The 13309-nt window shown below is 39.4% G+C and overlaps 1 protein-coding gene across 1 annotated transcript in view; it reads right to left on the bottom strand.

Annotated features, from left to right (window-relative positions):
- Positions 1-881: 881 nt before the first annotated feature.
- Positions 882-13309, bottom strand: part of Upp2 (uridine phosphorylase 2) — a 41922-nt gene continuing 29494 nt past the window's right edge. The window contains 1 exon segment of the mRNA XM_048811963.1: positions 882-2152. Within this exon segment, the coding sequence (XP_048667920.1) occupies positions 2004-2152 (149 nt within the window). The 3' untranslated portion in view covers positions 882-2003.

Genomic DNA, 13309 nt, shown 5'->3' with positions numbered 1-13309 from the left:
CCTTTTTACTTTTGGGCCTTGGGCACAACTGAGGAGTCAGGGGATGCAAAAAAAAAAAAAAAAAAAAAAAGGAGGAGGAGGAGGAGGAGGAGAAAGGAGAGGGAAGGGAAGAAGAAGGTGTGAGCATGAGCACCCAGCTGGGCCCAGCACTGAGCACAGGGCTCATGGGCTATGCTGAGAGCCTTTTGCAATTCTTGTTAGTCCAGTGTGAAGGCTTTGAAGCAAGATAGTAGATCAACTGAACTTCACAAATGGAGGCATAGCTTTCCAGGGTGAGGCCACCTCACTGGTGTGGAGGAGAGAGCATTGAGGCTGGACCAGGGCAGGTGCAAGGGAATTGGAAGATGTGGAGAGGCTGGGGAATGACTTAGGAGAACCAGTTTGTAGGACTTGGTGATTGATAGGAAATGAAGAAGAAAGAATCATCAAATGAGTCCAGGTTTCTACTGAGATACGAGATTGTAATGATTAAAACACACACACACACACACACACACACACAAACACTCTTAATGAAGAGTTGAAAAGAAAATTATATTTCATGCCTGTCCCTCCCTCCATCTCTCATAGCTTCCCCTTCTCCCAGTAAAGATTTCCCAGGAGCAGATAGATAAAAGTTAGATCTTTGTATTTGGTGATCAATTGTTTGGATATGGAAAAATTGGACTCCGAAAGTCTCTACTGCCAAAGGAAGTTCACAAACCAAAGCAGCCTTTAGGGGTTTGCTTATTGTTGCTGCTAAAGAGAGAAAACTTTTTCACCTACAGGAGCAGGCCAATTCAAACTCAACCAGCCTAGAACCTGTTGACCATCAACAGGGAATCACACTCTACACCTCCATTCAGCCACAAATGATGGACAATGATTCCAGGAGCCAGATACCGTGGTTGGAATTAAGTTTTATTTGAGTCTCAACCATATAAATATGTGTACACAACATTACATTCTATACGAGTTTGCCAGCCATTCCCCACCCATCCGCCACCCATTCTTTCCAACTCCTCAGTATGTCAAATTCAAAAAGGCCCCAGACAGGATCAATTCACAGAGAGCAAGACGCAGCCTGAGAGTCTCAATTCATAGAGACCCACAGAGCCTCCCAGAGGATCAAATGGGTTGGAAGTATATTCGAGGTCTAGAAAAGACCTGCTTCAAAACCACACAAAAGGATTACTTTAACATTTTAAACTCAACTTTAAATTTAGTTGTTAGTAATTTCTCAGGTTCATATTGAAATGAACAAAACACATACACACACACACACACACAACCTCCTCAAAGCACATTTCGTTCAAAGAAAAAAAGATTGCTGGAAGGCAATTTAGTCACTTGTGATTTCTGAACAAAAAAGATCTTTCTTTGCATCACCAAGAAGTTTCATTTGAAAATAAATGTGTAACTCAGAGTTGTTCTGTGATAAATCACAAATGCAGGCACATATAGACCTCTAATCCTATTCTGTGGTACACTGAAATTGTGCGGGGGTGAAAAAGAAGTATGGTTATATTTCCTTAGGGATAACTCATATGTGTAGACCTACAGTACACTGATACTTTTTTTCTGTAAATATTTTGAATGTGCATGATCAAATTTCTGTCACTGGTCCAACACCTAGAAGTGCCTGACAACTTTCTCACATGAATTTCTGGATTGGATTCAGCAACAGAGTGACTGGTAACTGTATCTACAAATGGCTGATCTATTTTGATGTGAGCTTAATTAATGCTGCATATAAAACTCCAAATGTCACAATCCAGGAATTTTTAAAATTTGAATTATTAGATTGATCTAGTTAGCTTATTCTAAAATGGAATTTGAATTTCATTTAATGTGGTATTAACTTCTCTTCCTATAAATTCATTTTTAAGATAAAGGGATATCATGAAACCTCTCTATTATGATTTTAGTGTGTGGATGAGAACTGTAGGAAAATGCTACAAATAAAACATGGCTTCAAAATCATGATCTACCAACTGCAAGTTGGGGAGGGTTGGACTGGCAATTTATGACATCTGGTCACAAAGTCCAAGTTGCTTTTTGATGAAGTTTGAGATTAGGAGCTGAGGCCGTTGCTGGTATCCCATCAGAACATCATGAGACAAGTTGATTTGATCACATTCAAGTCGGTCAAGAAGGGTCACACAGACACTTCAGCAGCTAGTAGAGAAAGTAACAGGATTACTGAAGTGAATGATTTGACCTTTTCTACAGGAATATTAGCCTAGCAAGCCACCATCCAGATTATATGAACTTTGTGTTGTTTTCTCTGTAATTAGACACAATCTGATAAACCCTCTAGTTTTCTATATAATTTATATTTATAGTTCATATTTCTATGGAATCTCACCAAAGAGTTCATTTAAATAAGCTAATTGAAAATATCATGCAAACTCCTCTTTCCACTTTTAGATAAAGCTCAGGAAAGCTTCAGGTTTAAGCTAAAACAAGGAGAGATCTTTGCCATCTATAACATAGGCTCTGGTTTTTGAACCTATTTCCAGTTCTTAGAGAAGATTTCTTCTTTGAGGATATACCTGGAGAGCTGTCCCTTATTCCTTAAGGAAATGTTTGATTTTTTTCCTCCCTCAGCCCTTACTGGACAGTAAAATAAATAGGAAGAGATATGGAACATCGACCTACGAAATGTCAATAAAGGTGAGTGTCAAATTCAGAAGGACCGCAAGGGAAGATGAATTCACAGACAGCAAGGTGCAGCCTGTAAGCCTAATGAAATTTGAGAAAATATTATGAAATTTGAAAAATGCAACGTTTAAATATAAGAGCTCCATAAAACAGCAAATATAGTAGTATTTAATTTCTAAAGAATGGGAATAAAATTCTATGATAGATAAGAAACTAGGAGAGAAAGAACAAAAAAAAAAAACTTTCCTAAAAGAACAAAATTCTCATTTTTTGAAAAGTTGCCACAAGAACAGTATCTTTGGTTTGTTTCATTGGAAAGTTAGAGAGAAAAAAAAAATGGGAGGTATAAAAATTCCTTACTTCCAGTTTCACATCAAGGAATTCCTTGATTTCAAGGAATGTGGTTACCTACATTGACATCCATGTTAAGCCCTCATAATTGATAACATTGAAATAATTTCTATCTGCCTCTTGTCTCTGATCATTTTTAAAGGATGTCAGCATATATAGGATTAGACATATCTACATTAACAAGTTTTAAGGATGTAAAGACAGTTGGGCATGAGTGTGATATTTATTCCTTACCCTTCTACTACTTAAGACATCTTTGTAAGATTTGATTTGGGGAGAAGTATATCAGGATCATAATAGGACATGCTATCTTTAAAATTTTACTTTTATTTGACAAATCGTCATACATATTTAAGGAATATGATGTGATATTTTGATATATGTATACATTGTAGAAAGATTCAATCAAGCTAACATACCCATTACCTCACATATACTTATCTCTTTCCATGATGAGAACAGTTAAAATTTCTTTCAGAGATTTTCAAATATATTTTAGTTAACTGCACTCACATGTTGTGCAAGAGATATCTAAAATGTATTCCTCTAATTGAAACTTCATACCCTTTGACCAACAGCTAGCCATTTACCACCCCTGCCATCAGATTCTTAGCCTCTGATAAGCACCATTCTAATATCCACCACTATGAGTTTGAATATTTAAATTTCCCCTGTAAATGAGATCATGCAGTATTTGTCTTTCTGTGCCTGGCTTATTTCACTTAACATGCTATCTACGAGGTTCATCCATATTATCCCAAATAACTAAATTTCCTTCTTTACTAAGGCTGAATAGTATTCTATTTTGTATTTTTACCACATTTTTTTTCATCCAGTAGTCTGTTGATGAACAGTTAGGTCAAGTCTCTATCTTGGCTATTGTGAGGATGCTGCATGCCTGGGAGTGAAGATGTCTCTTTCACATACTGATTTGAATTATTTTGGTTATATACTCAGGTGTAGGATTGCTAGATCATATGGTAATTTTGTTTTTAGTTTTTTGGGAGAACTTCATGAAGTTTTCCAAAATGAGGATGTATTAATTTACATTTTAATCAACACATCCTCACCAACTCTTAGCTTTTGTCTTTTTGATAATAGCCATTCTAATGGGTGTAAAGTGACCTATCTTTGTGGTTTGAATTTACATTTCCTGGGTGATTAGTAGTGTTGAGCATTTTTTTTTCATCGATTTGCTAGGCATTTGTATAATTTCTTTTGAGAAATATCTACTCAGACCTTTTGCCTATTTTTTTAATCAGGCTATTTGTTTTCTTGCTATTAAGTTGTATGAATTCCTTAAGTGTTTTGGATCTTAACCCCTTCTCAAATACATGGTGTGCAGATATTTTCTCCCAATCCCTGTATCTTTTGTTTGGTTCAATTGTTGCTATGCACTGAGTTTTTATTTATCATGTAATTCACTCAGCTGTGCCATGAGCTAGGCAGTATTCTTTCACTCTTTTGACAGATGATGAAATGAGGATTTAGAAAGGTCAGACAAATGGCCCATTACGACGCAACTGGTAAATAATTAGCCAATCAGTTCCCAGGTTCCTAAACTGCTGAGAAGAGTTCTCTCCCTTCCATCCACTCCTCTCCTGGATTGGTACAAGGTGAACCATTAGGCAAACCCATGTTGACCTGTCAAACTGACCCTCATGTTCAATGAAGTGAAAAGCAATGAAAATATTCCACTTGAGCTGAGTCGAATATTTGACCGCCCAGGACCCTGTTTATTCAAAACCCACTCAGTTGTAAAGCAACTTGGCTGAACAGGTAAACAAGCAAATGGAAGAGATAGAAACTTCCCCCAGCTTTTCAAGTTAATGATCAGCAAGTCTGTGAAGCCTGACATGGGCTGGCAGTAGCAGAGAAAAGTTGAAAGTCCTGCTTTAATCCTTCACTTGGCAGAAGGATAAAAGGAAACCAGTGCTCTGTGCTTTCCACAGAGTGGGAGCAGACTTTACTGAATGTCTTTTCTGTATTTCAAGGGTAATGCCAAAAATGGGAAAGAACAGGTAATAGCCATCTCGGTGGTGTTTTCTTGACCCTGGAGAGCCTGCTAACAAGCAGCATATAATAATCTTGTCACCTAAAATTACTATTTCCATGAGAAATTAAAAGGGACTAATTATCCAAAACAATTTATCAAAATTATTCCTGACAGGTTTGCTACCATAATCTTCAGATTAGGTGTGAAGGGTGTTTCTTGGAGAGAAAGGGACACTTAATGACCTGCCTGTCACCCAGAGAGTTGTCATGTAACTGACCTGAGGATGGAATGTAATAAGAGTACACAGATCTGAACTCAGAGCTTAATGAACCCTGAGCCGGGCCAGGGATGCCCAGGACACCCACTTTGGGATCATATATGGCGTCTTTGAAACTCCAATTAAAGTTGCAATTGGAACCTCTTCCCCTCTCCCCCCCACACAAAATACTCATATGCCTATACACACATCTGTATGTATTGTTTCAGTGTATCTGGGGCCCCACAAAAGCCTTGGGAATCATAGAGCTCTATGAACTGCTACTTCCTCCCCACTTCTCTGATTCGGAACAAATTTCCAGGAACGTTTTCCCATAAATGATGACCAAAGATAGCAGAGCCAGGCACCAATACCAGTGTACACAGCAGAAGCCAAATGAGTTGGACTTGGGAAAATGAGAAAACAGCAATGGTTGACATTGGAGCTCCCAGCCTGGCCTTACTATCTGCTTCTCTTCTTCCATCTCTCCCCAGGCCCTTCTCACCCGCACACCACATACATACCTCCTGCTCCTCATGGCTTTGAGTTCTTTACTTCCTGTGTTCCTGGCATAGAAAACACAGAATCATTGTTGAATCAACAACCCATGGCCTTTGCACTTCCTGGATCTCTCTTGAGACATCATCTCAGGCTGTTGGCTGCTTATTACAAACCAGGTGGAGAAAACTGATATTCAAATGGGCTGGTCAATGGTAAGGACACACTAACAACTCTTCTACATTGGTGTCTCTCAAAATGCAGTCCACTGGGGCTGGAGTTGTGGCTCAGTGGTAGAGTGCTCACCTAGCACATGTGAGGCCCTGGGTTTGATCTTCGGCACCACATAAAGATAAATAAAAGGTATTGTATCCATCTACAATTAAAAAAATATATTTTAAAAAATGAAGTCCACAGGCCACCTGCATCAGAAGCAGAGATTGCTCATCACAGAGATTCCCTCTCAGACATAAATAATCAGAATTGGGGCTAGGTTGGGAGGGGACAGTAAATCCACATAAAAAGAAGATCTCCCCAAAATAAATTATTTATACATTGTCATTTGAAAACTACTGCTTTAAGGACTTTAAACTCTAACTCTAAACCAAATCAAGTCATCACAAATGTACATACCTGAACCCTAATTCCTTAGGTTCCCAAAGAATCACTGAATTAGTTACAAGCAAAATTTTGCAATTTACTCTATAAAGAATTTTCCTATATTTTTATAAAAGTATTACTAAGGACACTGCCTTTTATAATATAGCTGATGGTTTCACCGTTTAATATTTTCATAAATTTAACATTTGGATAATATTTTTGTGAGACTTCAAGTGCTTTCTTTAGATAATGAAGCATGTGTAACTCAGAATGTTTTCATTTTAACCTTGGCCTTTAGGAAACTCAAAGCTAAATCTAAGTATTTAAGTTTCGTATTATATTCCTAGGTAGCATCTTTAGTATCAATGCTCCCTCATCTGCTCCCTTAAGTAAATGTCTCTTATTCTTTTTGCCATTGTTTAAATGATTATTATATATTCTTCTTTAATTGAAAATTGCCACTAATGCTTTCTCAGATAAAGGTGGATATCAATCATCTTTCAGTAAATTAATGCTACCTTTTTACACCCGATGGATTAATGTAGGGAGCGGCAGAAAAGAGACAAGAGACCTCAGTTCTAGTTCATCTCTGTTCCAGTTTAACTGTGTTTCATTAAGAAGTTCAATTACATCCTCTAGGTCTGATCTCATTCTCTGAGAAAGGAGGAGGTTAGGCCTCAGAGGTCTCACACAAGTCCATGTACTCTGCTTAATGTACTTCACAACATCTTGCCAGTACGAAGACCATGCTGTCATCTCCAGGAGATCCAGCTGCAACCTTGGGGCCTTGAGTTTCTGCTGGATGCTGGACCTTCAACCAGAGATGACTCAAGATGGCAGTGATTGAAGTCTGTTGTGCTGGGGGTGGGGGTGGCCCCTGGCAGGGGGAATCCAGGAAGCCACAAGGGAGTCACAGCAGAGAAGAGGCCAGATACAGGTGAAACCAGCCACACAGAAGGTTGAAGCAGTGACTATTAAAGGACCTGTAAGCCAGGCACAGTGGTGAACACCTGCAATCCCAACAGATCTAGAGGATGCGACAGGAGGATTGCAAGTTCAAAGCCAGCCTCAGCAACATAGCAAGGCCCTAAGCAACTCAGAGAGACCCTGTCTCCAAATAAAATTTTTAAAAGGGCTGGAGATGTGGCTCAGTGGTGAAGTGCCCCTGGGTTTAATCCCTGATGCCTCTAACATGTGATATGCTGGCAGTGGCGGGGGAGGGGGGCAAGATATAATATAGGAGAGTATAATTAAAGTGAATCAAACAAACCATAGACAAGGATGAAAAATACATACAAACTTACAAAACAAGCAGAAGCAAGTTATTTTTCAAATCTCATCTTTATAAAAAGTGATAAGTAAAAAAATACCTGAAAGACAGGATTTTGAATGTGTCACACAAAGAAATGTTAAGTATCTGAGGTGATGGATATGCTAATTATCCTGATTTGATCATCATACCAACGATACATGCATTGAAACTTCACATGTATCCCATAATTTGTATAATTATTGTGTCAATTAAAAACACAAATAAAGTAATAAGTGGATTACTTGTTATTTACACTTGATTTTCCAGATATAGAGACTGATTTTCTTGGCAAAGTAATGGCTATACATACTATTTTATAAGTATCTGTTTGACATTTTGATTCCAACACTAAATCTTAGGATATGCTCAGCCCTAAGGGTTTGCTTGCTGAAGTATCCCAAATATCTGCTCAAAACATTTAAAATAGAAAAACTTCCATTGAATTTAATGGTGCACATTTTGGTTCTTCTGTCCAGAGACCATGGACCTTGGGTCTCCTGGGAGGCTGCTGGCAAGAAGAGCACAGCATAGTGCAGAGAGGAGTGAGTCATCAGGGGCAGTGTTCAAATTCCAGTTCAGCTACTTCTCAGCTGTGAGAAGGCTGGAAAGTTATTTAACCTCTCAGCCAGTTTCTCTCTCTTGGGAAGGTGAAAAGAGCTGCAGTTGATTGCCTTGTGGAATGATTTTTCAAAGTCCTGATTTATCTCCATTTTAGGGTTAAAAATACTCTAGCTCCAAGCTGACTAGAATCTTTAATTTTTGTTCTAATATCTCTTTTTGACTTTATCAATGATCATGGTGCAGTTTCCTGAGTTCAGTACGCTTCACTGCTGGGAACAACAGAAGAATGTAAAAGCAAAATTAAAGTCAAGCTTCTTCTACCTTTTATTGAACAGTTATAAAGTAATATAATGGAGACTGAATATATCCCCCAAAGTTACAAGTATCTGTCAGAAGAAATAACGCTGAATTCTTCTTTTCCACTGAAGAAAGCCACTGTGAGTTACAAACAACTGAAGAGATTGAAGAGGATTCAAGCAAAAGCTAATCTTAGACAAATATTAGGTTTCATATAATTTTTTTATACGAAACACAAGAAAGTGTCAAAAGGCAGCAATGTCTTTGAAAAACAGATACAAATCATATCTATCTCAAATTCACAATGCAAAGGGATTATCATCTTTAATCAGAATGTTAGGGGCTTAATTAATGTACATTTTACTTTAAGAGAGGGACCAGATGTGTGCATCTTATTAAATGACAAATGAATATATTTATTTCACATTATACAGTGTTTCCATTGTATATTCTGACATTATTCTGTAGGGTTAGCCTTCGGATATAGAACATCGGTGATTTCCACTATTTCTCTTCACCCAAATCTTTGTTAAGGGAGCACTGGATTCCTAATTCTCTTGTCCAGAATAATGACATCAGTAGAGCAACAGTGACTTACAATGTTAGTAGCCCTATTCCAGGGAGTTTGCTCACCTATCAAGAGACCCCATAGATATAACAAAGGAGGTATTTGTGTAGACCTCATAGAAAAGGGAAACCTTGACCTTTGGGGAAACTAGAAGGCACTCCTGTTTCAGACAATGCCAAACTACTAATGTATCTGGGCAATGAGGGATCCAGTTTGTTATAGACATGTGGTATGGCCAAGAGCATCTAGCAGCATTTCTTTTCATTCATTCAGCAAAGAGTTTTTGAATGCACATATGAAAGACATTATTCTAAGTGCTGAGAATACAGTAATGACAAGCAAAGTCCCTGTTCTATGGCACTTACATCCCAAATGGAGCTCTCTAATAAATACATAGCCTTCTGCATTAATATACGAAAAGCAATGTATAAGTTAATATATAAACAAATCAGAAATATAGTCAGTAATAGTAAATGTGATGCCCAGAAGTGAAGCAGAATGACAGTGTCAGTGGGTTTGTGCAGTGACGCAAAGCTTCCCAAGGGGGTGAGATCTGACATTAACTGTATAGAGAAAAAGTGGCAATCCACACACACCTGAGACCTCGCCATGCTGGGTGCAGAAAGATCTTTTTTTCTGCATGGGTCCAAGCTCTGTGAGTGATTCCTCTGAATTAGGACTATGGGTCCCTAGGAGTCCCTTGTTTATATTTAATGTTATTGATAAGCTGAAACATGAACCTTGGTACAAGTTCTGTTTGTTTATGCAGTCATTTGGTCGTATTAAAGAGACAGAAATAAAAAGGTCGTCTGAGAAGGCTGAAATAGGCAGTCTGGGGTGGGCCACTGCTAACTGTAGCAAGGAGGAGGTTGTAGGTGGGGACAGGCCTGGGAGGTTAAAGGCAGTCATGGGTTCTGGGCTTTTCTTGTGCCAGGTGAAATATCTCTTCCCATGCTGCTTATCATTGCTGTATACCCTCCCTAACTTCCTCTGTGTCAGCAGCTGCTTGTGAATGTAAGATTTTCTGACTCACACAGAGTAGGTTGTAAACGGGTTAAAATGAAAAGGTGCCAGGTGCCAGCTCCAAGCTTCACTGCTGTGGGGGAAGGATGTTATGAAGTGGTAATGAAAGATGGGAACATGATTGTAACTTATGCGTGAGGCTTTTGTCTGTGTACTTGATGGCTGATCTTCCAAGGGGCAGCTTATCAGGAATCCACCTTTTAAAACAGTGATGTCTGAGGGAGATAAAGAGCCCCTGTCACCAGGAAGAAATTCGGATGGAAATATTGCCAAGAATGACCGAATTACAGAGTTGCAGATGCAACCTTTAGTGTGAATGTTGGCAGCCCAGAGGGGTCTGCTGGATGAAAAGGCTGCAGCAGTGGCCTGGAAGAGAGCTATTTGAGAGATGAAATCAGCTACCAGCAGCTTCTGTTGCAACAAAAAAGAAAATGCAGCAGGAGGCCAGGAACCACTGAAAGGTAGAGGAAAGTAGCCAGGAGGGCCACCTGCAGGTGGCAAGAGAGTGAGGTCACAAAGATTTGCAGCAAACAAATAACAGAATTTGCAGCAAATCTCATAACAGAATAACTTCTCTCCAGTTTCTGCAACATTCTGAAGAGAAAAAGATTTTGTCTTGAGCTCACAAGCCCTGAACTCTCCCTAGCTGCCAATAGATGCCTTCTAAGAAAGAACTGATGGTTCTCACCACACTTAGGCCTTGGGCCGCATTTGGTAATTCAGCATTTTATGTTTAACTAAATCAGTTACCAGATTTGGTTCATTTACATATTAGGTTGGAGACAGATGTGACTCAGGTGATCACTTTTTTCTACACTAAAGAAAGCAGAAATATCCAAATACACATGTCCCTGCAGGCTGTGTGCTGATTAAAGTGCAGCTCAGGCAAGATCAAGCTGTTCCACTCTTACTCAAAAAGGGGTATTAACAATGACCTTCCAAAGAGCACAAGGTTGCATTTGCTGTTCATCACCCAGATAGCACAGGGATTTACATGCACATGTATGCTGAGATAAGAGTAAAATATATTGTTTTACAACTAATCTCTTCTTATGAACCATAACTTAAAAAATATATATTCCAAAAATGTTATCACACTTTGCATATAATGTCTATATTAAAATTGATCGTCTATATCAGAATTCAAATTCCACTTGTGATAAAATGAAGCATTATTTTGCTGTGATTCTTCACTTCTTCAAAGATTTTATTCTCAGGGGAGCAAAGGCTACATACACTCTTGTGGTATATGAAGGATATGGACAATAGGCCCCAGCAAACTTCCCTTCAACTGCTCCCCTACCCTAAATGAACCCAGCACCAAAACTCTTCCCATGACCTAGCCCTGCTAAACCCTATGAAACCCAGACTCTTGTTGGAGCCCGTCACCATTTTCCCCTCGAAAATGTGCCCTTCTGTTGCTTAATAAAGCATCTCTGGTCCACTGAGCTCTGCCTCCCCTTTTCTTTTTCTTTTTGTATTCTCTTTCATGTGCTTTCCTTTGGTGCTGAAACACAGGAACCAGAGTTTGGGGGTCTTTACCCTTCCCTGTCTTAAGGAAACTACCACTTTTTCATATTTCCCTCTCATATATCTCCCTCTCTCTCCCTCCCTCCGTCTCCCTCTCCCTCTGCCACCCCCTCTTCACTTTATACTCAAAGTTAGTAACAGTCATGTTAAAAGGCCTATGAGACCTGGAAAGTGACCACTGATTGTCTGGCACTTCTCTGGCTCTCTGAGTCCAGGGAAGCTCCTAGTCATGGCTAGCATGGCTGAATTCTCAGACTGACTTTTTTTTTCTCTCCTTCTCTTTCCACCTTATGCTCAAAGAATAAGGCCCTTCATGAGTCCTGGGCTAGATTTTTGCTGACTTTCTGCCATGGGGATGGAGCAAGGACTTGTCACAGGCCCTTTATTGATATTAGAGGTATCCTCCTTCTAACCCTACCCTCTCCAATTCCTTCCTCCTCTTATGTATTCAGACTTCCAGATCAGAGACCACTTTCTGCCACTTTATTCCCATATGAAACACCAGCCTTCTCATTCTTTGGAGAGGTAAGATCCCTTCTGGTCTCCTGCAGAGGTGATCTGCCCAAGATGCTAGCCTTTTGGCTCATCCAGACCCTGGGGGTCCTTCACCAATGAAACTGAAGGAGGGAACACCTCTCACTCTCTGGTGGAACTCCGTCTGGTGACAGAAGACATCAAGAGATGCCTTGATCTTGACTGCAAACCAATCAAACCCCTCTAACATGGGGGCTCCCACAGGACTTCCCCTTAGGTTGTCTCACTGCTCATCTGGACCCCAGGGTTCTCCACCAATCTGGCCACAATCTAAATTAGGCAACCTAAGTCAATGGCCTGAATTTGAAATTCAGGACCTTTGGCCTCCAAATCCTCCAAGACTTACACAATTTCCTCCAATGAAATGGCAATGGCCTGAGGTTCCTTACCTCCAAACTTTCTTTTACCTTTGCTCAAGGCCCTCATTATACCAAACTTGCTCTCCTCTACAATTAATTCTCACACATTCTCCACTCCATGAGCCCCCTAGATCAGGTCCTGACCCTAGGCATCCTTCTTCATTTACCACCCCTGAAATAGCAGATGAACTCCCACCAAAAGTAAGTAAATCTAGAGGCTATAAAGGAAAGTTTCATAGACAGTGATGCCTGATAACTACCAAAAGAGACTGTCAGAGTCAATTTTTTTTTTCTGAGTCAATTTGAGACCCACAAATCTTCCTAACCTCCTACACAGGCAGACTTGATCTGTGTTTCTATATCTGCTAGTAAGATTATCTAGCACCAATATTTATCCCTCATAGTGGTCTAAAAGATGTAATGTGGCACATAAAAGTCCTAACTAACTTTACTAAGAAAGGCCTAAGTAACAGAAATAAAGGAATCTATACTAACCACAGAGATTATGCCAATAAAATGGTATTTTTAAAGTCAAATGACATTAGATAGCTTAACTGCATCTTATGGGGGGCATCTGTGACATTATAAAACTAAGTGCTATGATAACTCCAGCAATGTTAAAGATTTACATTCCCCAATAAATGCCTTGTCCTCACTGGCCTTGTTTTGGAAACAACTTCTTAGCTCTTGCACCTCCTAGTGAGAGATTAATGGTTTCTATCATCTTCATGATATTCATTGACATGTTCCAGATGTGGCAACATTTATTTTGTATTAATTT

This window comes from Marmota marmota, unplaced genomic scaffold (genome assembly GCF_001458135.2).
Source record: "Marmota marmota marmota unplaced genomic scaffold, marMar, whole genome shotgun sequence".
NCBI lineage: Eukaryota > Metazoa > Chordata > Mammalia > Rodentia > Sciuridae > Marmota > Marmota marmota.
Note: the sequence above shows the minus strand (reverse complement) of the source record. Positions and strands in the feature narration are given on the sequence as shown.